Here is a 24,713-nt window from a genome sequence, read left to right on the forward strand (position 1 = left end):
CCTCCCAGATTTTCATTCCAAAAGCCTGCTGGCTCTCTTATATCTGCTTCCTCACATCTTGTGTCTTGTATCTGATGCCAGTATTAGATCCTGAAACATTTTTCAGCATCTTGGAATTCATTGTCCTAAAAGAATTTTAAGGAAACTTTTTCAAAGATCCTTAAGGAACATTTTTCCTTGTACCTTTGAAAATCCTATACCAATCCTCCTCAGCACTCAGTAGAAACTTTGGGACCAAAGGTCTGAAATAAGCCAAATATTCTCGAAGCAGAAAATGGAAAGAACTGCTAAAAGTTAGTAAGTGCATTTTACACAAAATGAAGTGCACATTTCTAAGCCTGATTTATCGATTTCTAACAATAGCTTTTAACTTTTAGTCTTGCAGATTTATACCTTTTTTTGTTTTAAAAGACAAATTTATATTCCTACATTTATAATTTTGTTGGTTTCTCAAATTAGGAGCACTTTTAACTGGAAGCCTTAAATACCAAAACATCATTGACAAATTTTAAATTACATAAAATGGACCTCTGTTATAAGATTCTAAGGAGGCAAAATGCTTGTTACTGAAACTGTAGGTCATGTTTAATGACCACTTTAGGGAAAGAAAGACTGTCACAATTTTGCCTAGCCTTCATTTACATTCTGAACATTGAACAAATTAAAAACAAAAAAAAAAACCATAAATCACTCTTTCTACATTTGACAGCATGTGGAAAGACTCCTTTACCTAGCTAGAGCTACCAAAACTTAAATCTCAATTTGTGAAGCTACAACAACCTGTTTCATGCTGTGAGGCAGAGGTTTGGGACCACAAAACATTGTTTGCATAGTTGCAAAAAGTATGTCACACAAAACATGTCCCTGTTCAGATCTGATGTTGTACATGGTATTTCTAGATGCATTTTGGATCCATGTGGTCAAAGGCCAGGTTTGGTAATACTGGAACATTCTCGACTTTCATAAAATTGTTATGTCATTAGTAGTCCTTGTAAGAGCTGTTTATCACTTTGCCAGAAGCATTTCATGTGGAACTGTATATAGTTAATATCTGGTAACTGACATAATGGAACCTAGTCCACAGGAACTGGTACTTATGGTACAAAGGAGGTGCTTGATACTTTCACTCAATGGAACCGGACTGCTCTGTGAGTCCAGCGAAAGGCCAAAAAGATGATTAAGGGTCTGAAACATCTCTCACAAAGGACAGATGCAGACACTACCTAAGACATTTCTGACATCATGTTCCCAATTGCGTCTTGATGATGGAGAGCTAACTTCTTGTATCCTACCATTACACTGGAATCTTTAAGGTAAATTGTAAAGCTTCATCATTTTTTTCAGTAAAAACTGCAGTCCTCAAAGAATTGTCTCAAATGCTGAAGAATGCCTGACACTTGTTGCAATGGATATGAGAATCTAGTGAATCAGCACAAAGTGCCTTCAGTGATGTTCCATTTACAGGCTGAGTATCACTAATAAAGGACTCAAAACTCCCTCACGCCCTAATTAAAGTAGTCTGTAAAGGGGGTCCGGGAATCCTGTGTTGGATTTTATAGAACAATATCTGTTGGACTTTTACATATGGAAGAGATTAAGACTACCGCTGTTCAGACTTTTTTGCTCACTGCTTCTACCACCAGAAAATCCAGCAGAGCCAAGTAAAGAACTGCTCACCTGAAGGCCTCCACTGATGACAATCCGCTCTCTTGGAGATTGGCGGTACAGAATGTGTTGTGTGCGAAAAGAATTTTGCCATGCCCAACAATTCTTCACTGATGGGTGAAGCTATCCATCTAGGCACAGCTGTGTGCAATACATCCAACACTGTAAGGATTTTCCTGGACTGCTTCCACATAGATATCAAACAACTTTTCTCATAAGATTTTGGAAGGATTTGTAATCATCTGGGATAAAAGAGTATGATTAAAGGATGGCTGGCTCAGATGGTGCTGACAAATATACTGGCATCTGCTATTCTTCCTCCTGAAAATTCTTTCCAAGGGAACTAGATCAGTAACAGACTGAGCAATAGGAGGAATAAATATATCTTTCATGGTCTTTGTGGTGAAACCTTATGGAGTTTTGAGATACCCCATGGTGACAAAAAGAGGTGACATCTGAAGAGTTGAGGCCCAGACAGAAGGATTCCTGTAAGCAGGAAATTAAGAATGTCTGGTGCAGGGAATTACAGAGAGACAGGATCCATGTGGTTTGGAGTGGAAAGTCTCTCTGTTGCCTTACAAATCTGACGAGGAAGATGAATACTTAAGTATGGTACAGTATTGCAATAAAACATAGATCCTTTGGAGGGTACCAAGGTAAACACCAAGAAGCTACATATGGGAGTCCAATAACACTGTAACAAATCTCTGTTGACTGTCACTAGTGTTAGAAGGCTGGATAATAAGTTGGACTGGAATTATTAATTGATAAGCATGTATTTGCTTTAATTAATAAATTAATTGTAATTGTTATATTAATTAATAAAATCTGATTAGAAGATTCACATAATTGAAATTATAGAAGATTTCATAAAGTCCTGAGAGCAGTTAATGCAGTTTAATCCACACCTGATCATTATGGTTTGCAATTGTTCAAATCTACCCTTTGTCTGATTTATGGAAGGGGTCTCTGATACCTTATGGAAAGGTCCTAATTGCCACGCCATATGACAATCACAAAGCAGATCTTCAGTCACTTCTTTGCTAAGTACTGAAATAGTCACTGAGCTAAGTTTGAAAATAGTTAGTGATTGAGACATTAGCATGGGAGCCATAAACTGGAATTTGTTTCTATCCTAGTAGATATTAAATTTAAGTGGTAAAATATAAAAACACTATGAGGCCAAGCCCATAATACCTTCTGATCCAGTGATTAGGTATTTTTATATCAGGTCAGTTAATTTGAACTGTCATATTTCTTTCACTTTGTTTGAGTGAATAAATGTAATAAATCTAACTTTTTTCTGCTGAGCTCTTAAATAAACAGATAAAGGTACATATACACATGTAGCCTTGCCTAGGTATCATGAGGGATAACCAGCCAAACATGAGTTATCTGAATACTGTACCTAAAAAGAGTAAATTACAGTTTGAGGTGCATAACAAAGGAATCTTAAGCAGATGTAGAGGTGATATACCTCTATGTTTGGAACTGGTGAGTTTAGCACTAGAACACTGCAGTCTAACCAGGTGTTCATAATTCAAGGAAGATTTTGAAAACTGGCTATGAAACTGGAGACAAAATCCATGAATACAAGGGAATGAATACCTTACAGTAAAACAAGTTAATTCCATTCAGAAATAGAGCCAGTTTAAAGAGTTCCTAGCACACAGTCTACAGTGTTTAAGTAAGAGACAAAAACTTAAAAAGATAAGTATTTCAATCTAGCCAGGTTATAGAAAAGGATCAAACGCAGTTGAAATTAGAGGAAAAAAACCCACTAGAGTTCTCTTAACAATGAAAGTAATTAAGCATTAAAATAAATCACAAAAAGTATGGTAGAACCTCTATCACTGATTATTTAACCATTTTTTCCCCAGAAGATTTGATTTATCTAATAAATGTTACTGGATTTGAAGCAGACATTTATTCTGAGTAAGTGTGCGTACTCTATTAAGCATGAAGTCAACACAGGTAAATACAGTAAGTAATCCCTTCTTGTTTGCAAAACCCATTAATGCATAAATTAAAATGGACCAGTATTTATTTAGAAATAATAAAGAAGTGAATATACGAACATTAAATCATTCCTAACTGTCATTTGCCTGCTTTGTTCAGTTGCAAATTTCTATGTAAAAGAGGATCTGAAATAATTATTTCTTGCTTTTGGAGCAGAGTACAATCTCTAAAGCCATTTTAGTTTTCATATTTCCTGCATATTTTGGAATTGTAGTATTCGGCTCCCTTCTGCAATATATCATCTGATATTATATATCTGCACCATGTAAATGATAACTTTATACAACAGTGTACAGACTATTTCTCAAATGGCCTTCACACTGAGCAGCTTCAATCTTGAGAGATATGTAACATCTGTCTCAGCAGTTGGACTAAGCTTCTGAAAAGTTACACGATAGAGCTTTAAAATTAAAATATTAACATTAAAGAAATATTCTCTTGAGAACTGAATCAACAACAGTTTTGTATACCACACTTATTCAACCTTTTTACTACAGTCCCATAAAGAGAAAAAATTACAATTATGTCCAGACAGATTTACATTCTAAATTCTTACAAATATGATCGTTTTTACATAAATGTAATTTGATCATGGCTCCACGCACTGCAGAGGTCTTAATGTTTCATTTTTAACTCCAGAATAATGGAGTTAAAAATAACTCTGTGTTCAATCCAAATGAGTGTTGGATAGTTTGTTTACCTTCTACAGACTAATACTCTGAAAACCTAACTGTCAAGTAGAGTGTTTTCTTATGTGCAGTTTCATTTATTTCATTATAATGACTACCCATGGGCACATTTATTTGCAGGACCACATCTTTACTTAGTAAAGAAACACCATCAAAGGATAACCAGGAAAAATATGGATATAATGAAATCAATCCCTTTTACCAAACCAGTTTGCAAGTTTCTATAGATGCATACTTGGCAGTCTCAGAAGAACACTTTACATGGAAGTTTCAAACATCTGCATTGCAGCTTAAAAAGAATACCACATTAATGGATCTGTTCAGGATCTATACAACATCTTGGGACAGTGATGATAGCAATCCAATTCATCCAGTCACTCTTTAGTCTGTGAATTTTCACTATACAAAATAAGGAGAGTTTATTGTATGGGGAAAAAACCCAAAACTTTTATTTTAAATGAACAGTTGTAGAAGAGCAGGCATGGTTTTAAACATTTAAACATGAAGAATTTGTAATATATGTAATCCATGCTGTTTGTTTACTGTTAAATTCTCTTAATTTTATAACAGAAGCTAAACCGGACACTTCTCTAGAGTCTTTAGCATGGTTATTAATTTTGCTTTTATCCCTGAATTTGTTCACAGCTTATTTACCAGCACAACAGATATAAATTTGCATTAGGTGTGTTAGTCCATGCTAAGCTGAGCTGGAGTCACATTCCATGTTTAAATGAGAGGTGGTAACTCGTGGCTCTATTGCCCATGTGAGCAGTTCTTTCAGTGCCAAGTCAAACAGATTAATTTCAACCTCCTTTGGCAATTATTTAAACCAGTTTCTTTGACTGCACTAGAATGAAGAAGTTGCTGCTACTAGGCTTCCTCTGGGACCTGATCCCCAACAGCTAAGACACAGTAACGACCACGTAGTCTTCCCAGTCTTTGACTAAAGCCCTGGTTCTTCCTTTTTCCTTATGATCAGTCCTGCAGCCCTGATCTAGTTTCCCCCACCTGTTAGGTGAGCTTTAATACTTACTAGTTTGTATTGTGTGCTAGAAGGTATGGTAAGGTGTTACTATGGTCCTGATGTCACACTAATCTGGCTGTGTAGAAGCACTCTAACAAAGCTGGGAGACAAACTGAATTTGCCTGCTAAATTCACCTATTGATAATAGTCACAGAGGAAGGTCTTTCCATTGCTATTTCAGATGCTACAGAGGAGAAGACTCAGAGTGGGTGGAAAGCAAAATTATGCCAACACCAATATCTCTTCTTTGGCCTGCATCTAGTAAGTCTTGGTCCACAAAATAATCTTGACACTGGGAACAGCCACCCTGGTGCGAATAAGCAGACTCTGTATTTCTGCCAAAGCAAGCTGGGCAGAAGCATCATGCAGCCTGGGAGATGTCTGCCAAGGAAGCTGCTCCATAGTTCAGGAGAGCAGCAGGAGGGCATGGTCTGAGTGTGAAAATTCCTGGAACAAAGGACTTAATCAACAAGATGAACACAGACGTGCAGGATTGAGGAAATTAGCTAACTAGGGAAGGCTGCAGTTATATCACCAGCTGCATAAGACTGGCCACTGCCTACTCACACGTCAGGAAGTGTTCTACCTTCAGTGCAAGTCCTCTGTCCACCAAGATCCCAAATCTCCTATTAAGAGCAGTGATTCCTGCTGGTGAGAGAATTCACCCTTCACTTTTGTTTGGAGGAGTCAGTGCAAGATAATGTTCAAAAACCACATGTGATCAGTTCTCTGCTTGCTGCTGCTCTTTCATGGTCACTGATGGCACTGCCAGACAATCCTTAGAGCAGTGAAGCAATCAGTGGCACAGCAAGCATTCTAACTCTTACTTCCAGCTGAAGCTAAAGGCCCAAAAGAGAAAAATAAATATGTAGACAAATGGTGTAAAGCAAAAAGGCTGGAAAGATATAAGGCCTTTGGGAAGAAGTAGCTTTATTAAATGATTACTACAGGGATCAAGTACTGAAGTAAATTTACAGAAAATTACCAACATAAGGAAGAAAGAAATTGCCAAAAGCATATAAAGATAATGAGACATGAGCTCTGAGGGTTTTTTTTGTAAATAATATGTCAGAGAGCACAGGTATATAGGAAGGTGTTGGGGGCAACTAATTGTTTCAAGAAGCAGAGACATTTACAGAGGAGAGGGATGATGGGCCGTTATTTCAGTTTTATGCACAATATTAGAAATACGCAATGACAGAAAAGTGCAAACAGATTTTTTTTTTAAATTATGACATCTTTCGAGGTCACAGTTACAGGAAAAAGAAGGAAAAAGAAAAAAGAAATACAGTATGAATGGGAATGAAATCATAAAAGTTGAGGCATAAAAATGAATTAAACTAACACAAATTCACATAGGCAAAGCCTGATGAAATTCACTCTTATGTACCTAAGGAACCAGCTCTCATTCATTAGTTATAGCTTCACAAAGTAATAGGGAGGGGGTATTAGAAGGCTGAGTAAATGCACATAGTACCTGACTTTGGCGGGGTAAAGAAGAACCTGGGAAATATATCCATCCATTTAACCGAGATTCACAGAAAGAAACAAATCTCATAGTTAATAAATCATTTTATAAGAACATACATGTTAAAAAAAAAATAAATACAGCCAAAATTAATTTGCCCAAAGCAAATCATGGCAAACATCTAATTTTCTTCTTTGCTAGACTAACTGGTCTAGTGTGTAAGAAGGAAGTGTTTATGTAATACATTGACTTTAGTAAAGTCTGTCCCGCTGTCCTAATGAGACATTCTCATAAAGAAAGTAAGGAAATACAACTTCGATGAAATTACCTAAGATGAGGATATGTCTGGTTGAATAAATAATTAGCAATAGTTCACTGCCAAAGGAGCCTATTTCAAGCTGGGCACCATAAGATACCAGCTCAGATCTATTGCGTATTCTCTTGAAGAAATAAAAATCAGTGATAAGAGCTTGTGCAAGTCAATAAAATGGGTAAAATTGCAAGTACCTAGGAGTTTAGGTAAATATTTATAATCTGGAGAAATATTTCTCATTACACAAAATAACATTCAATGCAGACAACTGAAAAATATAATAGAAAGGAGGTGGAGACAACTGATGAGGCAGCAGCAACGCAGAAAACTACCTGTAAACTATATAGAGAATGGTAACATGAGTAAGAATGGATTATAAGATAAAAAAGCAAGTCTTAGTGAGGTGATAAAAGAGTTGCGTGTACAATAAGACATACCATTTTTCCAACAACTACACCCTAAACAACTTGTTGCTGGAGGTCCATTTGGAGGAATTCCAGTTTGAAGAAAGCTGTAGACATACCACAGACTGAAAGGAAAACAATAATAAACACCAGAAATTTAGGAAACAATACCTGAAGGGAAATATTGAAGAACTGGATTTGTTTTCTCAAGCAAAGGTATGACTGAAAGCCAGAGAGGTACACATGGAAATACTTATTAAGGAGCTGATGACAAACTGTTCCTCCTCAAACTGGGCATGTTTTTACAGCATAGCTCATTGTAGTGCACAGATATTGAGAGAATATGCAAAGAAGATAAGTCAGGTCATGGAAGCAGCCAGTAGCAGAATGGAGCTCAGCCTGGACTAAGACATAGACTTTGGGATTCCTAAGAGAACCTTTATGTAGTCTGGTTTTACACCAGGTAATAGAGTCATTAAAGCTGTTTTCTACATTCCAAGAGGATGGAATGTAAAAGGAGAGACCTGGTAACACAACAGTATGTTTTAATTTGGGCCCTGAAGGGGCAATCATTCTGGTTAGATCAGTCTTGCTGAAAATTGTTTAAAATCTACATGCATTTTTACAGGCACTTGGTAATTTATTTTTGTTCAAAACAACAAGAAAATGCTGTTAATTATTTAGAAAAAACAGCCCAGTTATTCAGGTAGAATATTAGTTTAATTTTTATTTTTATGAAGCATGTTAGAGCACTAAAATCCTTTCTCCAGCATTAAGGAAGCTATTAATTTTGTTCACAACAATGTTTAAACAATTCCTTGTAATTGTCCATTATCAACAGAGAAGGTTAGTGCGATATATTAGTTTTACACCAGTGCATTTTACCTGTTTTACCTAAAACAAAAGTTCCAGTCCGTGTCTATCCAAAGCCACAAGAAAACACATTATTAGTTTTCAAATGAGAGGTTAACAGGGCCTGTTATTCTGGTGCTGAAAACTGGGTTTTCTAAAGTTAGGGGATTAATAATTTAAGAAGGATCAGCTCAGCACAAAATGCTTCTCAGCTGATGCCACTAGGACACAAAACTCATTTCCTCAACAAGTACAAACATTTACCTGTAAAATCTATAACCACCACTGTGACACGGCAAAAGCAGCATTCTTTAAGATCTGAACATGGACTGAAAACCTTTGAGCTCCAACAATCAAAATGGCAGTAGAGAACAATAAAGTGGACTTAGTTTCTCTGTTTCAGGCAATGTTTGAAATACTAGATGTGGGCCTGGAGGAAAGCTGTATGTCAACATTTCTGGTAATCAGGAAATTCTTTACTTAATTATTGCAAACTAAAAAAAAAACAGACCCACCAGGATCTGCTTCCTGAGTGCGTTTTTCAGATCCCTTAAAGTACCTTAAGGAGTCAGACATTTTTAACAACAAGGAGCATTACAAAGCTCACTCACGCCGGTTGGAAAATGACTCAGCAACTGTTCTTGTAATGTCTCTTTAATTCATCATTAACCTTGGAAAAGTTTGCCTGGGAATAGTACAAAACAGCACACCAGCAGTGTCCCAAACACGCTGTTAGGCCAACATTAAATATTTAATATATTTCATCAGCATCACCATTTGTATTCTACCTACAGATAACATGCAGTAATTAACACAATTTATGTTTTAGTGTATTAAGGGATGAGTAAGCATGTAAAACTGCAAATGACCATATTCTCATTAATTTCTTTGTCAGCTCACCACCTGCTTATCTTTACATTTCCACATTACTCATTCTCATTCTCTTCCTCTTTTAATTTTCCTTTAACTTCTTTATTATTCATTTTTCTCTCTTTTTTCTCTTTTTTCCTTTTCTTTTCTTCACATTCTCTCTAAAGTTTCTCACCATCCTCCCTTTCTCAATTCCACAAACACCACAAACACCACAAACACGCATGAGTATAAATAGCATACGTGTACGGGATACACAAAACACTCTGAAAGGGTGTTTTCCCAAAACTGTTTCTGTTAAACAGGAAGATGACCATCAGCCGCATTAAACATTAACCAGTTAGAAGAGACTTCTGAAACAAAGGAGTCATCCTGAAAAAAAAGTATAGAGGAAGTACAGAAATTTTGAGCAGTGGGGAGAGACCTTAGAGTGGAAACAGCAACACCCAAACCCTGTTTTGACACTGCCACAAGACATGCAGTCATCACAAGACCTGCACTGGCACCAGCTTGAGGGGTGCTTCAGTGGCTCCTGGAGCAGCAGTGGGCACACACAGTGCTGGAGAAACCCCATCTCCATTGCAAGGTGTGTGCAGGTAAGAGAATGCGATCTTTCAGACTTAACTTCCAATGTAAACATAGCCTCACTTGCTTACACCATGCCCAATCCTCCAACTTGTCTCCTTTCCTATGTCCTTTCCCACTCACAGCCACCAGCTCTTTCTTCAGCCTTTCCCAAAACGCAGGTCTCTTCCCTTCCCACTACCAGCATGCAGTCACCTTCTCCATTTAAAAACAGCATGGTTTGATGACTCCTCCGCTCTTACTATGAACTGATCTGCACCTCCAGCATCAACAACATACCTGGCTTTCCCTCTCCTTAACTCACTGAACATCCATCCACAGCCATCCTCATAAATTATCCTTTCCTTGTGATGAGATTTCTAATGTTTTTAACTTTTTGTGAATCTATCATCAAAATGCATTGACTTAACATCACTTAACATAAAAGGCTCTCAATCTGGACTGAGCCTACTAAAAGGTAACAGTACAAAAAGTAGTAATAGACAATGTTGGATTTATTCTTATTATGGTAAAGCATAATCCTCAAGATTAATAAATTGAGGGCAGGGTTTTTCGTAATCTACACAATGATCTAGACATACGATAATCTATAAATATCTGTGCTCAGAAAGCACCTATTGTAGTAGTTCATGATGGATATAATTTTTGCAAATATTTGATCAATAAATCATATTTCTATGATTTGCAATTTCTTTGGTTGCTTTTTTTGTAATCATCCAAAATTCCTGACTTATGTCTCCTAGCATTATAGTAATAATTTCAAAACTTAAAGATGAAGTAATGGAAAATATTATTTTCTAAATTTCCATGCATGCTTCTTGTTAAAAATAAAGATTTTGTTATGTCTCCACAACACAATATAATGCCTTGCAGAGACACATAAGGAAGCTGAAAATGAGTTATGCTTGATACCGGAAGAAAATCTACATTTTCTGATTAGTTTTACATCGGACAGGCTAATTTTACACTGAGATCACAATATATAAATGAAGACACAGAGTTTTATTTAAGGCTATGTACAAGTTTATGTATACAAGTTAAGATATTAATTAAGGCTAACTGAATAACACTAGAGTTAATAGTATGTACAGTTAGTATAGCTAATAATAGCTAACTGAATAATAATAACTGAATTGCTTGTATTAGTCAAGTTAGTAGTTCCAGATGATCCTGTATTATCCATAAAGCTTTGAAGTCCTTTGTGTTCTCCCCTCTTTCCTGCTGAATTTCAGGTTTCCAAACTCTGAATAAAACCAGATTGCCAGAAAAGAACATTAGAGCAAGTGGTATAATTTTAAATATAGTGTTGCAATGGCCAACTAAATTCTTATCAGAGAACATACCAATATGTCCACCTTTGCACACTAGCAGCGAGGCTCAAAAAAACACAGGTTTATGCCAATGCAGCCTATGCAGTTGTCTATGAAGGTCATAAAAATTCACATTTCTAAAACAACTTGAAAATCATTCTTGAGAGCAGAATTCAGAAACTACTTTGGGATAACTGTCCCAAAGCTTTATGTAAGCTGTTCCTCAGTCCCTCTTTCACTTTGCTAATTTTCTTCATTACTTTGTCATTATTGCTTCACAGGCATCATAGTCAAGTCAAAAAGTTAGTAACATTCAAAATGTAAACTCTTTTTAATACCTTGCTAAATCCTGTTCTCACCTTCAGATTCATTTAAAAAGTAAATCAATATAGTTATCATTCTTAGGTGGGTAGACAGTTTCTGTCATTTTTCCTATTGTCTGCCTTTTTATGTACATAAAAGGTGAAATTTTGAAGAATTAAAATGAATGCTTGCAAGTGTAAGCTTGTTTAATAGAAAATTAAATATTTCAGAACTCAAGATTCCCCTAATATCCAGTAATAAATAGAATATTGGCTTGGATTGTTCTTTACTGTTCTCTCCTGGTTTAGAAAAAAATTTTTAATTACATTATCTGACAGGTCATTAAGGCCAAGCCAAAATATTATAACCACAGAATTCACTGAAAGATATTAAGTCTATGACAGGAAAAAATAAAAATATTTTAAACGTCATGTCTTCCTGAGATACCCTGTTCTTATTCTCCTATTTTGTGAAGATGATTTCCAAGCACACTAATAAACAAATGCTAATGAGCATCTCAACACTGTAACCATCCCTAACATACATGGTTCTGCTGCATGGGTGAACCATGATTTCTTTTGCTTTGAGTGCATTTATGTGGACCCAGGCAAATCAGAAACCCAGAAAGTCATCCTAGCCTGGTTTTTAAACCAATGGTCATGAGATACTTGTGATCTAGCCAGGATTATGCTGGAAGATAATTAGCCTAGTTTGACAGAAACAGCTGTTTAAAAACCGTATAAAGGAAATTCACTTTCCCTCTCTGCTGCTGCTTCAAGCAAGACTCAGTCTCCCCTCCCTCCTCCACTGATTTCCAACCCCAGATACAGAGGCAAGACACGTACCTTCATCCCTGTCCCTGACTCTAGCTGCGTGCTAAGCCATGCACCAATGCATCCTTCTCAGCACCACAAATTAAAGACTGAGTTTACAACACATGAAACCTGCCTGTTAAACATGTGAGACAGGGCATATTTTCTTTGCTGACTCCTTAAGCTTTCCTGTTGGAGCCACTACACTGGACAAGCTACAGTTTTCATCATGGGATTTCTTACACAGATATAAAGCATGCTAACTTGAGACAAGACAGGTGCCGTGTACTCTGTGGGAACTGCAGGAATTCATGCTTCAGGAAAGCAGAAATGAATATTCTTACCAGGTGATTTAAATATATGACTTTCCAGAAAAGGATAATCATGGAATCACAGAATGGTAGGGGTTGGAAGGGACCTCTGGAGATCACCTTGTCCAACCCCCCTGCTTCAGCAGGGACACCTAGAGCAGGGGGCACAGGAACGCATCCAGGTGTTTTTGAATGTCTCCAGGGAAGGAGACTCCACAACCTCCCTGAGCAGCCTGTGCCACTGCTCTGGCACCCTCACAGGAAAGAAGTTTTTTCTCATGTTTAGGTGGAACTTCCCGTGTTCCAACTTGTGCCCATTGCCCCTTGGCCTGCCATTGGGCACTATTGCCCATCGTCCTGACACCCACCCTTTAGATATTTATAGGTATTGACGAAATCCCCCCACAGTCTTCTCTTCTCCAGGCTGAACAAACCCAAGTCTCTCAGCCTTTCCTCATAAGGGAGATGCTCCAGCCCCCTGATCATCTTGGTAGCTCTTCGCTGGACTTGTTTGAACAGTTCCCTGTCCTTAAACTGGGGTGCACAAAACTGGACACAGTACTCCAGATGTGGCCTCACTAGGCAGAATAGAGGAGGAGGATAACCTCCCTCGACCTGCTGGCCACGCTCCTTTTAATGCATCCCAGGATACCGTTGGCCTTCTTGGCCACAAGGGCACAGTGCTGGCTCAGGGTCAGCTTGCTGTCCACCAGCACTCCCAGGTCCTTCTCAACAGAGCTGCTTTCCAGTAGTTCAGCCCCCAGCCTCTACCAGTGCCTGGGGTTGTTCCTCCCCAGGTGCAGGACCCTACACTTGCTCTTGTTGAATTTCATGAAGTTCTCCTTGGCCCAGTGCTCCAGCCTGTCCAGGTCTCTCTGGATGGCAGCACAGCCTTCTGGTGTATCAGCCACTCCTCCCAGCTTGGTATCATCAGTGAACTTGCTGAGGTCACACTCTATCCCATCATGCAGGTCATTGATGAATATGTTGAACGGGACGGGACTCAGCACAGACCCCTGGGGAACACCACTAGTGACAGGCCTCCATCCAGATTCTGCTCTGTTGATCACAACCCTCTGAGTTCCACTGTTCAGCCAAGTTCTCTGTTCAACTCACTGTCCACTCATCCAACCCACACTTCCTTAGCTTGCCTATGAGGATGCTATGGGAGACAGTGTCGAATGCCTTACTGAAGTCAAGATAGACAACATCCACTGCTCTCCCTTCGTCGACCCAGCCAGTTATACCATCACAGAAGGCTATCAGTTTGGTCAAGCATGATCTCCCCTTGGCGAAACCATGTTGACTACTCCTGATAACCTTCTTGTCCTCTACATGCCTGGAGATGAACTCCAGGATGAACTGCTCCATCACCTCTCCAGGGATGGAGGTGAGGCTGACTGGCCTCTAGTTTCCCAGTTCCTCCTTCATGCCCTATTTGAAGATTGGAGTGACATTTGCTTTCTTCCAGTCCTCAGGCACCTCTCCTGTCTTCCACAATCTTTCAAAGATGATGAGAGTGGCTGAGCAAGAACATCCACCAGCTCCCTCAGCACTCGCGGGTGCATCCCATCGGGGCCCATGGATTTGCAAGGATCCAGTTTGCCTAGGTGATCTCTGACCCAATCCTTCTCAACCGATGGTAAGTCTTCCTTTCTCCAGACTTTTTCTCTCTCTCCTCGGGGGCTGGGATGCCTGAGGGCCAGCCTTAGCAGTAACAACTGAGGCAAAGAAGGCATTCAGTAACTCACCTTCTCTGCATACTGCATTACCAGGGCCCCTTCCTTGCTCAGGAGTGGGCCCACTGTATCCCCAGTCTTCCTTTTACTGCTGAAGTATTTAAAGCAGCCCTTCTTGTTATCTTTGACATGCCTTGCCAGATCTAATTCCAAGTGGGCCTTGGCCTTCCTCATTGCAGCTCTGCATACCCTGACAACATTTCTGTATTCCTCCCAAGTGGCCAGTCCCTTTTTCCACATACTGCAAGGGAGGGGTAAAAATAAATCTTTCCCACCAAACTGAAGGCTGCAAATCTTTGAAGTAGGAGTGACTCTTACCTTTTGCTACAGCTCCATTTCCTACCACTTTGAAAATATAAATCACTGCTGATCTGTGCAGTGGGGCAGTGCTCTTCTTTTCACCATATCCATTTACAGTGTTTCTTCTTCACTTATTGGCCTTGTCTCAAAAAAGTGAAGAATGCAACATAATGGGGTTTTTATGGGTACTAGGTCTGATTAAACATATTTCCAATACAATATTTCACAATGGCAGGACCCCAAATACTTGCACATATAATTTACTTCTTCAATTTGACTCCAGAATAAGTTAATTCCACCCCACAATGAATTTTATTTTCACTCCTGATTTTTCAAAGAAAAATAGGAGAAAAAAAATTTCCCCACCAGGGAAAACATTAATTCAGCCTCAGATCTCAACGGAATTCAATTTCTTTGTTGCTTATTGTCCTCTCCATTTTCTAGGATGTGCAAAAAATTCACTGTCTTCTTTTGAACTTTCTTTTGTGCTTTCTTCATTGCTTTCTCCTCTTGAAGGAGTACTGCCACAAAGCCAGGTGACTACTATACAGTCACTGGTCATCACTCCTATTTTTTCAGGGATAATAGGAGAAGTTCCACTCTTCCCTTCTTAACTCCTCTGAAAAGCAACTAACTATGCCTGATGTGCTGCTGCTCTTCTGCTATGATCTGAAAAATTGCCTACTTTTGACCCTAGTTAAGGCATAACCTGACTTTCCTGAGAATGTCCTTCCAAACCATGCAAATGACACTTTAATTCCAGCTAAAAACAATCCTTAGAAAAGAAAATTCTGTTAATCACTGAATGTACATAAATTCTCACTTAACATTTCCTCTTCTGAAGTTTACAATCAAAGTTAGTGTCAAATCTGTTCTTGATTAAGTAGCAAAAAAGTAAAGGGAAAGTTGTAAGAGAAAGCTTGAGATACATGGGCAATATTGGTTTTCATATGGTATGTTCTCTAGATAATGTAACCCAGGGCAGAACAAAACTGGATATACAACAATATAAAACAAATGTTTTTCACTTAAATAAATAAGCATACCCTCATTAATGAACTGTCTTCAGAGGAAGTTTAGTGGCTTAAAATATAAAAAAAAGCAGTAGTTCGTATCCATCAAAAGCTTTTGTTTTCAGCTGTTGAAAGTACCAGAACAAATGGTCCTTTTCACAAGTCTGCTCTTAAAACCAGTCAGGATTTCCCGCATTACTTCAATAGCACTCTAGACTACCATTACTGGGATGGCTATAAAAATACTTCTAATGTCCTATCTCAGTCTGATTATGGCCAAGTTACCTATATTATAGAGCATGCTATGCTACAACATATTACCAATTCATTTAATTTCAATCAGGTTTTTTTCTTGCTGAAATTTCTAAAATCGATTTATTCACCTTCCTCTAGTATGATTATGGGGTTGAATACTAACATTTGGACAGCTGTTCAAATGTATCTGAACATCTTTAAGCTACAAAAGCTAATGTAAGACATTTGCTCCTTTTTTCCACATTTCTAACATACTTGGTTCTGCCTCCTTTCAACCTACTTATTGAATAAATGCATATCATCTGTCTGAAAACTGGATTCTCCATGCTTTCCCCCTACTTAATCTACTGTTCTGTCTCTCCTGCTATCTTAATTTACAAAAAATGCCACCTACTGTCCATATTCCTTGATGTACTGCTTTACATTTTATATTCCTTTCCAACATCTTCTGGAAGTGCCATGGTTCTCAAAAACAGTGTAAATTATTAGCCTGAATTTATAAGAACTTTTTACAGCCTTTACAGCTTTTTACAGAACTTTTTATAGTGTTCTGAATACTCCTCAAAATGTCTTCACTTACTGCTTCAGTCAAATTCTTTTTTCATAACTTCTTATCATGCTAGCAGCAGATGGTTCCTGTCCTCTCGATCCTCCTCCCAAAGCCCAATTTTTTCTTCTTAGTACTTTTTTACACCAAATTCTTTCTCACTCCAATTTTTACATTAGCTCTTCTAAGGTACTGTCGTTTAAAAAACCAACACACAACTATATAATATCTCTGGGTGTTTACCCATCAGTGTGGCCATTAAAGCCACACAGGAAGAGATAGAAGCAAGCAGATAGGCAGAAAAGACCTTTATCAACATCATCAACAGGATGGCCATGGCTATGAACTCTGTGTAGTTTTGCAGAAGTTGCAACAAACTTTGCCATTAGGGCAAGGGGTAACCAAGAAAGAGACTGTGATTTCAGGGTCTTCCTGTGGACCTGTGTTTTTAGATTTCAGTCTTTCCTTGGAGCAAGAAGGAAAGGATGACTGCATCTTCTCCTCCCTGCCCACCTTCCTCCCACACCACAGGAATAAATTGTCACTCATTAAATTAATATGCTACATTAATTTACAATTAAGCTATCATTAGCAGTATTGATATATCATGTACATTCATTGTAATCGCAGTGCACAATTCAACATAAACCTGGCAAAGTTTCCCATACATCTGCTTATTCCCTAGACACAGTATAAAGATAATAATAATTTGGACCCAGTTCAAGGCCACTACAAATAAAGGGAGAAAACATCCTATTTTTATGAGCTTCTAAGCAGCTAAAATCTACTACTTTTGAGGCTGCTCACAGGTACATAATTTTTTTTCTTGTTTACTAAGTTGCTTCCTTTTCATATGTTGCTCTGATTCGGTACCTTTTCTACAGACACTAACTGAAAGGGTGCAAACACCAGTTATACCCATGCAATACACAAATATTCCTGTCAATACATACTATATAGAAGCCACAGGATAAAGAGACTAAGATATAACTCACAAATAGGAAAAAAAATAATGCATTAGCATAGTATGAGGATGTATCTGCTTGTACTTAGTAAAACTCCTGAATATTTTGAGCATCCAAGAGAAGAAAAAAAAAAAAAGAAAGAAAGAAAAGAGAAGCCATGTAAGGTCATTACACTGATGGGTTTTTTTTTTGCTAGAAAATACTTCTTAGTATATTTTTTCAAGAGGAAAAGAGTCCCTGCCAAAAACTTATAATATCTAGAAGTCACAGAACATGCTGTTTCTATATTTTATTACACTGCATGTAAATGAAAAAATCCCAGAACTTAGTGATATGGATTATTCTTATTCCACAAAACAGCAGTATAAACACTTTCTGGAAACCAGGTCTTTGCAAACATTTACAATATACTATACAGTATATACAGGATATAATTACCTGTGTGCCCTGTAGTGGTGTAAAAGTCATGTTGGAATACTTTCTGCCCGTAATGATCAGCATCCACTTTTTGGAGCTGATTTTAGTATAGAATAAAATAATGAATCAGCTGTATAAATTTATAGGGACTAGAAGCAAGAGACCAATGGACTGGTCTGGGTATGCAGACCATAGAAAAGATAATAATAGAGCTCCCTGAAGAGCTAGAAAATAAGTGTTTTTCACCCTTGTTCTTTCTCTTGCTTTCAGCACCATGAGCCCTATTTTCCTGACCCTACTGCTCTAAGGGAAAACCCTTGATCCAAAATTGCATGAGACCACAGAAAATGTGCAGAACAGACAAGAGAGGTATTTTGCAGCTAACACATTAATATTTTTAAAACACTTTAAGAGCCTTAAATCAAAGACATCACACAGCAAGGACAAAATCTTTGTTATTATCCAACCGCTATTGATCTGGAAATCTCAAATGACCATGAGTCTCTTCAAATAATTCCAGGCTTTCTTGGGTCCTGCCAAGGCAGAGATATCAGAAGAACAACTTCCCTTGTGATACTCTAATCCTTTTGCTCCCATTCACAGTCAAGACCAGGAAGACCAAAGTCATACAACCCACCCCACCGAAGACTGAATTAGAGTGTGTTAGCTTCAGTATAAGCTTCTACTAGCAACTGTGTAGATTATGTTAATAGAAATCATAGAAATTTGAGAATGAAAACACTTATGTCATCTAATCTATGCAGTTGGCAGGGAAGGATTTGTTCCCTAAAGCATATTTTCTATGGCTTTATTCAGTCCAATTTTAAACGCCAGAACTATGCAGCTCCCACTGCTTGCTTTGAGAAAGCTGATTTGTTTATTGTTTGGATTAATTTCACCATCTCCAGTTATAGCAAACATGTTCAAGATGCTGTTGTTAATAAAAATATGGATTGTCCTCAGTAATTTATGATAGCATTAGAATAGCCAGTGAACATCCAAGTTACAAGTCTGTTGAAATGCATCTTTGCACATAGCAGACTTTTCTTTTGATATTAAAGAATACAGGAATCTCTAAGTATTTGGCAGTCAGTTTCTGATGCAATTACAAAATTTTATCCAAATTGATGTGCCTTTTTCACAGTTATATTTCTGAATGAATTTTTTAGCTCTTTGCAAGAACTACTGAGTAGCAAATTCCAGAAGTTACACTTCATTCTCAGTATTTTCATATGTTCACTTCTTCATGAATTCAGGACTTACAAAAAATTTGAAAATTAGTCAGAAATTACTTTTTATTATTGAGTTCCCCATCTTGAAACATAATACCTATCCTATTCTTATGTAGAAGATTGGTGATATTGAAGGGATTATTTAGAATAGATACTCGAGGCCTTTTTTACATTACTGGGAAGGCAACTCAAGTAAAAGTACGGATCCACTGTAAATGTAACTTTGCTAGGTAGGAAGATATTCATATGTACTTATTAAGTTCTGACATAGCTCGCAAGAAAGATGTGATTTTTAAGAGTAACAGTGTTGGCTGTAGGGGAAGCATGGATAAACGTAAATATATATACATTTTGGGTAATTTGGTATTTTCTTCTCTTTTCTTTTCGAGGGAAAAATTGACTAGACCGCTGATTCAGTTACCTCAATGTAAAGTCTTTGCCCAGTAAAACCATTTGACCTACATGGAGATAAAATTACAGGATTAAAAGGACCGAGGGTAAATCTTTACAATTCTTGTATAAGAATACTTTTTCACTGGAGGAATATTTTCCAAAGTCATAAGGAAAATGAACACAGATTAAAAAACCCAGCTCTTTAATGTACTACGATAGCATCTGTATTTACTGTACATGATACAATCTTTATGGCGTACGGAGATTGTCTTTCTCTTTGAGCTGCCTAAAATATTATGCTGGTCTCGACCTTGAAAATGTTTCTTAAGCATTTACTGTAGTATTACAGAGATCTTTCGCCAGAAGAGTCACTGCAGAGCCATGGACTCTTAGGGGGCTTTCCATATTAGGGGTTTTCTTGCTCTGGGTTAAGCATGCCAACAGTAATTAGTTGCCATTCTGTATTTAGAACTGATTTGCAGGAATGCATTTCGGTAAGAAATGTTGAAACTCCTTGTATTTCATTGAGTTAACTTCACTCCCACAGGAGAATTTAGGGAAACATCCGTTAAGAAAGCTCTTGCAAACTATCCACTACTACACTAGCTACAGCAGATTTCTATAGCAAATTCCTGAACGCATCAGGAAATATGCACTTACTCACCCGCAATTCTAATGGCCCCAAATGACTGTGAAGAACAGTGTTTAAATTTTTTTTTTCAGTTACAGTTTATGGGATAATTATCATAGATCCTTAAAAATAATTATTGATGTTTAAATAGAAATATATTAAAATAAGCTATTGGCTTAAATAAAAAGATATCATCTGAGGAAAATATCAACTGTCTCTTAATCATCAGTCATAAGTTTTCTGTGAAATAACTTGACTCCACTTTATTAAAGCAAAATGCAAAATGTTTTATTTAATTTACAATATAAATTGCATAGCAAATCTGCACAGGACATTCAAATTTAAGGTTAATGGTTAAGTCATTTCACTCCCATAGTAACCTTTTAATGTCCAGATTCTCTTTCTGCACCATAACTGCAACACTATTGAAAGATTTCTCCATGTGTAACATTAGTACGACATAATCCTGGCATGACTACCTGTCTGAACTTACTCTGGAGCAGCAATACCAACCATTACTGTAGTCCCATAATATATGACATCAGTAGTGGCCATCCAATAAATAACAATCCTGTATTTGCTCTGGGACCATCTATAATCTTATATTTATTTCTCATATCAACGCTGTGGTTACAATATTCTACTGATGTCACACAGTAAGAGCTGGGATTTTGCTAAAGATGTCACCAGCCATAAGCAGAAGTGCAAGCTATTGCAGGTTTATTTAATCTTACAGCCACTTCATCCTTATTCACAGTAGTTTGAGAAACATTATTTCCCACTCAAGGACACTTGGCCTGAAGCTAGGACTGGCCAAAGAAAAGAAAGGGGTCTCCTGTGGTAAAAAGTACAAGTAAACTAGATCTAATCCTGATCTGTAGAAAGAGTTTTATAATTGGCTTTAAAATATAAACTAATCCGAAGGATGTTTCACAGATCAAACTAACATATGCAGGAAGCAGTGAAGAACCACCTCACAAAAACTCCAGCTTGTTACTCTTTAAACTTGAACCCTTCCTATCAGAAGAGTCTTATGGTTTAGTTATACTTTAAGCGCTTGTATGTACGTCCCAGCAAGAAAGCTACTTTACTCTGAAAGGTGTATCATTTCAACTATTAAAATTCTACCATCCAGACATAAGCAGCTAAACCAACCAAGAACTACGTTCCACTTCTAAACAGTTTTGTAACTCCAGAATACACTGAGGGACTGCAGAGCTGTAGGAAAACAAAACACAAGAAAAAAGTTTTCAAGAGCTATGCTGCTCCTCTTTCATAAGAAAGACAATGCCACACAAAACTTTAGAGAACGCAGATGACAGGGAGAAGAAAAAGAACTTCTATAAAATCTCGGTACAAGTTAAAAAAAAATATTCTGAGCACCAAAAACATCTAAAATGTTACTAGGCTACAAAATATTAAACTCTTTGTTTTGAACAATTTTTTGTGTGTTTGTGTATGACCTTTAAGCTAACAAATATGATGTGGAGAGTAAAGTTCATAAAATTTTCAGCTGAAAGTAATAATAGCATCACTTACCTAAAGATTGGTCTTTGGAGATGCTTTTTCTTAATTGTAACACAATCATCCATTTAAAGTGGGGAAAAAGACTTCTTCGAGCAAATAACTCCAAAAAGACCAGGGAGTAATCAGGAATCTTGTTCTTAGCTACTGTGCTGCAGAGAGCACACAGAATGATGTTTTGGTGCTGGGGGAAGCCTCCCTCCCTCTTTCTGACAGTGGAGCAGAAAAGGGCCATAGAGGCCACATAAGCCAGGCACGGCTGTGCACTACCAAACCGGGCAGGCTGTGCAAAACTGGAGTCAAGTTGATCAAAGCACAGAATTGTACTGGATTCCTTTCAACTGTGCAAGAAAAAAGAGGAGCTTTGCCAAGTGCTACCCAGGTAAAAATTTGTTAGATTATTCCACCCATGAGAGCACTTCTTACACATGCTGGTCAAAGTCTTAAATGCAGAGTCACTCTCTCTCTCTCTCTCTCTCTCTCAAACACACTGTTCCGAGGCTCAACTTTTTTTTCTTCAAAATAAAAGTTGTGCAGCTGTTTCAGCATTCCCATGTGACTACCTTTAGAAAGTTTGTTCTGGTAAAAGAACTGTATACAAATTAATGAAGACGGATGGATCTGGTCTGTGAAGCTGGCTCTACTTCAAGAGATTGTAATTATTTTACAATCTGGCTTTTATTCACTCTGGATGATGTGTGGATATAACTATGCAAATTAAAGCACTGCTCATAATTTTTAGCATTCATAACCTAATAACCTAGAGTTGGCTGCAGCAGAATATGATGTTTGCAGCTGGTAGGACCATAACTACATAAAACAAACCAACACTACATGAGTGCGGAAAACAAAAATGACCAAGTTCAGATAGTGACGGTAGCAAACTGTTACTGTTTGCAAGATAAGATTTCAACAGAGATCCAAACTGAAAAGCTTTCTTGGACATCACGCTGACATAAATCAGGAAGAATTCAACTGCAGTGAACACAGGCTGTAAAGAAAGCTATAAAGCAGAAGCATCTGACTGTGGTTCTCAGTGAACTGAAGTCACGACTGGTTCAGGTGAGATGCCATTTACTGGGCACGTCAAAGGGCCCATAATAAAGCTGTGCTGGCACAGGGCTTGATGGGAAACATGGAACCCAGCCAGAGGAGCAGTAAACCAGCAGCAAGCCATCACCATGTGTGTAACTGTACACTCTGGCTGCACACTACCCTGGAACCATGTGCCCCCTTCCTGCTGAGGAAGCAAAGGACCTGCCTGCCACAGTTTTTCTTCCCTATGACCCAGCACTGGAGCTCCCTTGCAGCTTAACTCTTGAAAAGCACTCAGTAACTGCTAGATGAAGTTATTGATATGTGACAAGTAGGATCAGGAAGGTTGGGCACCTTTTGCAATTGCATTATTGGTTGGAGGGAGAGCAGAAGGGTGGTAGATTTACATAGTTAAGTGCATAACACTGGCATTATCAAATTAAGTTTGAGGGACACTGCTAAGTCATCTGCTGTGGATACAGGTAAGTAACACTGAGATGTGTCTTAGGCTGTACGTGACCAAAAAAGCTCATATTACATTATGCACGATGATTAAATTAATAAAATTTCCATGAAATAATGCTATATAATAAACAGAGAGATGTCAAACATTCTAGTAACACGTATTTTCACAAAGGAAAATTTAGCACTTCAGTGGATTTTACTGAAACAGGTAGAATCTCTTCCTAGAGCTAATATACAATGTTTACTCAAGAGTGACAGTGCCAAGTTTGGTTAGGCTGAAAGGACCCAGAACTGAACCCCACTCTATATAAAACTATTTTCCTGACACAGCCATGGAGTAATTATCTTAAGGAAAAATTATCAGACAGACATCACCAGTTCTTTTGTGTCAATTCAGTTTCACCTTGCCCCACTTTTCATTACTACTTCTTTGAGAAGTAGAGAGAAACATGCCTTCATCAGGAAAACAATTATCTTTATCACATCACAGATTAGTTTTTGCCAAGTTCTTGAAGGATCTGAAGGTCTGTCTTCAACAATATGCAGTGTTTAGAGTGTTGTCATATTGTTAAAGTCATGATCTTACTTATTCTTCCCTGCCAAGATTCACAGTTTTCTTCGTGTAGTTTTCCTGCTCTGGGTTTCAGCATTTAAAATAATTTTCTGCTCTTTGAAGTGTGTTCACTCACTGTCTGTACAGAAAGCTGAATATCACAAAGAAATCTCCCTTCTCTTTCTGTTTCACATTATATGCATAGGACTGCTATACTTCTGTTATTCGGAGGGATTATCTGTAGCTCAGGGTAAGAATCCTGATATCTTCTGAGAGTTTCAAGAAAGAAAGAAAAAATCTCCAAACTCTTTGTGAGAGCTATACCAAATATGTTTTTCCATTGAACTCCCCAACCTTTCATCTAACAATTTTATCGGCCCTGAAACTAGTATGCATCTTAAAGTAAATTCTTCTGGGCCTAGTCCAATGCACATTGTTGTTGATGGGACTTCCATTCAAACATGGCACTGTAAAAAGTACTGTTTGGGGGAGGTGAAATTCCTGCAGCATAATTACTTTGGCTACAAGTTTTGAGCTGTTTGAAGAAAAAAAAAAAAAAAAAAAGAGGAATACTAATATAAAACACTAATAGAACTTCACTTTAATTGCATTGTTTTTCATCTTCCAAAGAGCCTTTTTTGATGACTTGTTTCATTCAACACAGCAACAACCCACTTACTTTTTCCTTATAATATTCAGAAATCATGTCTACATGTTGAATAAGTATTCACACAAATTCTTCAAGAAAGGGTATTTCAGAAAGATACAATAGATTAACTAGACTGCCCGAAGCCCAAGTCGCACCAAGATTATTCCTGTATTCTTTAGGGGAAAAATCACATGTATAAAATTTACCAGCATGTAGCTTTTTGCAGATTACAGTATTAGAGTATATTGGAGTAATATCAGTCAATTGTAGGATATACCCAGACTTGATACACAGAATGCACTGAAGAGGTGCATTTTTATTAGACTGAGGAAGTCTTTTGCTTGAAAGCATTACTGCAATTTTAAAAAGT

The 24,713-nt window shown here is 37.6% G+C and overlaps 1 protein-coding gene across 4 annotated transcripts in view; it reads right to left on the minus strand.

Annotated features, from left to right (window-relative positions):
• Positions 1–24,713, minus strand: part of PDE1A (phosphodiesterase 1A) — a 165,335-nt gene that overhangs the window by 101,512 nt on the left and 39,110 nt on the right. The window contains exon 1 of one of the 4 annotated variants that reach the window (XM_075093669.1): positions 21,657–22,102. The exons of the other annotated variants lie outside the window; for them this stretch is intronic. Coding sequence (XP_074949770.1) covers positions 21,657–21,709 — 53 coding nt within the window. The 5' untranslated portion in view covers positions 21,710–22,102. Of the gene's footprint in view, positions 1–21,656; positions 22,103–24,713 lie in introns of those variants that run through there. 4 annotated transcript variants of the gene reach the window in all.

This window comes from Phalacrocorax aristotelis, chromosome 5, assembly GCF_949628215.1.
Source record: "Phalacrocorax aristotelis chromosome 5, bGulAri2.1, whole genome shotgun sequence".
NCBI lineage: Eukaryota > Metazoa > Chordata > Aves > Suliformes > Phalacrocoracidae > Phalacrocorax > Phalacrocorax aristotelis.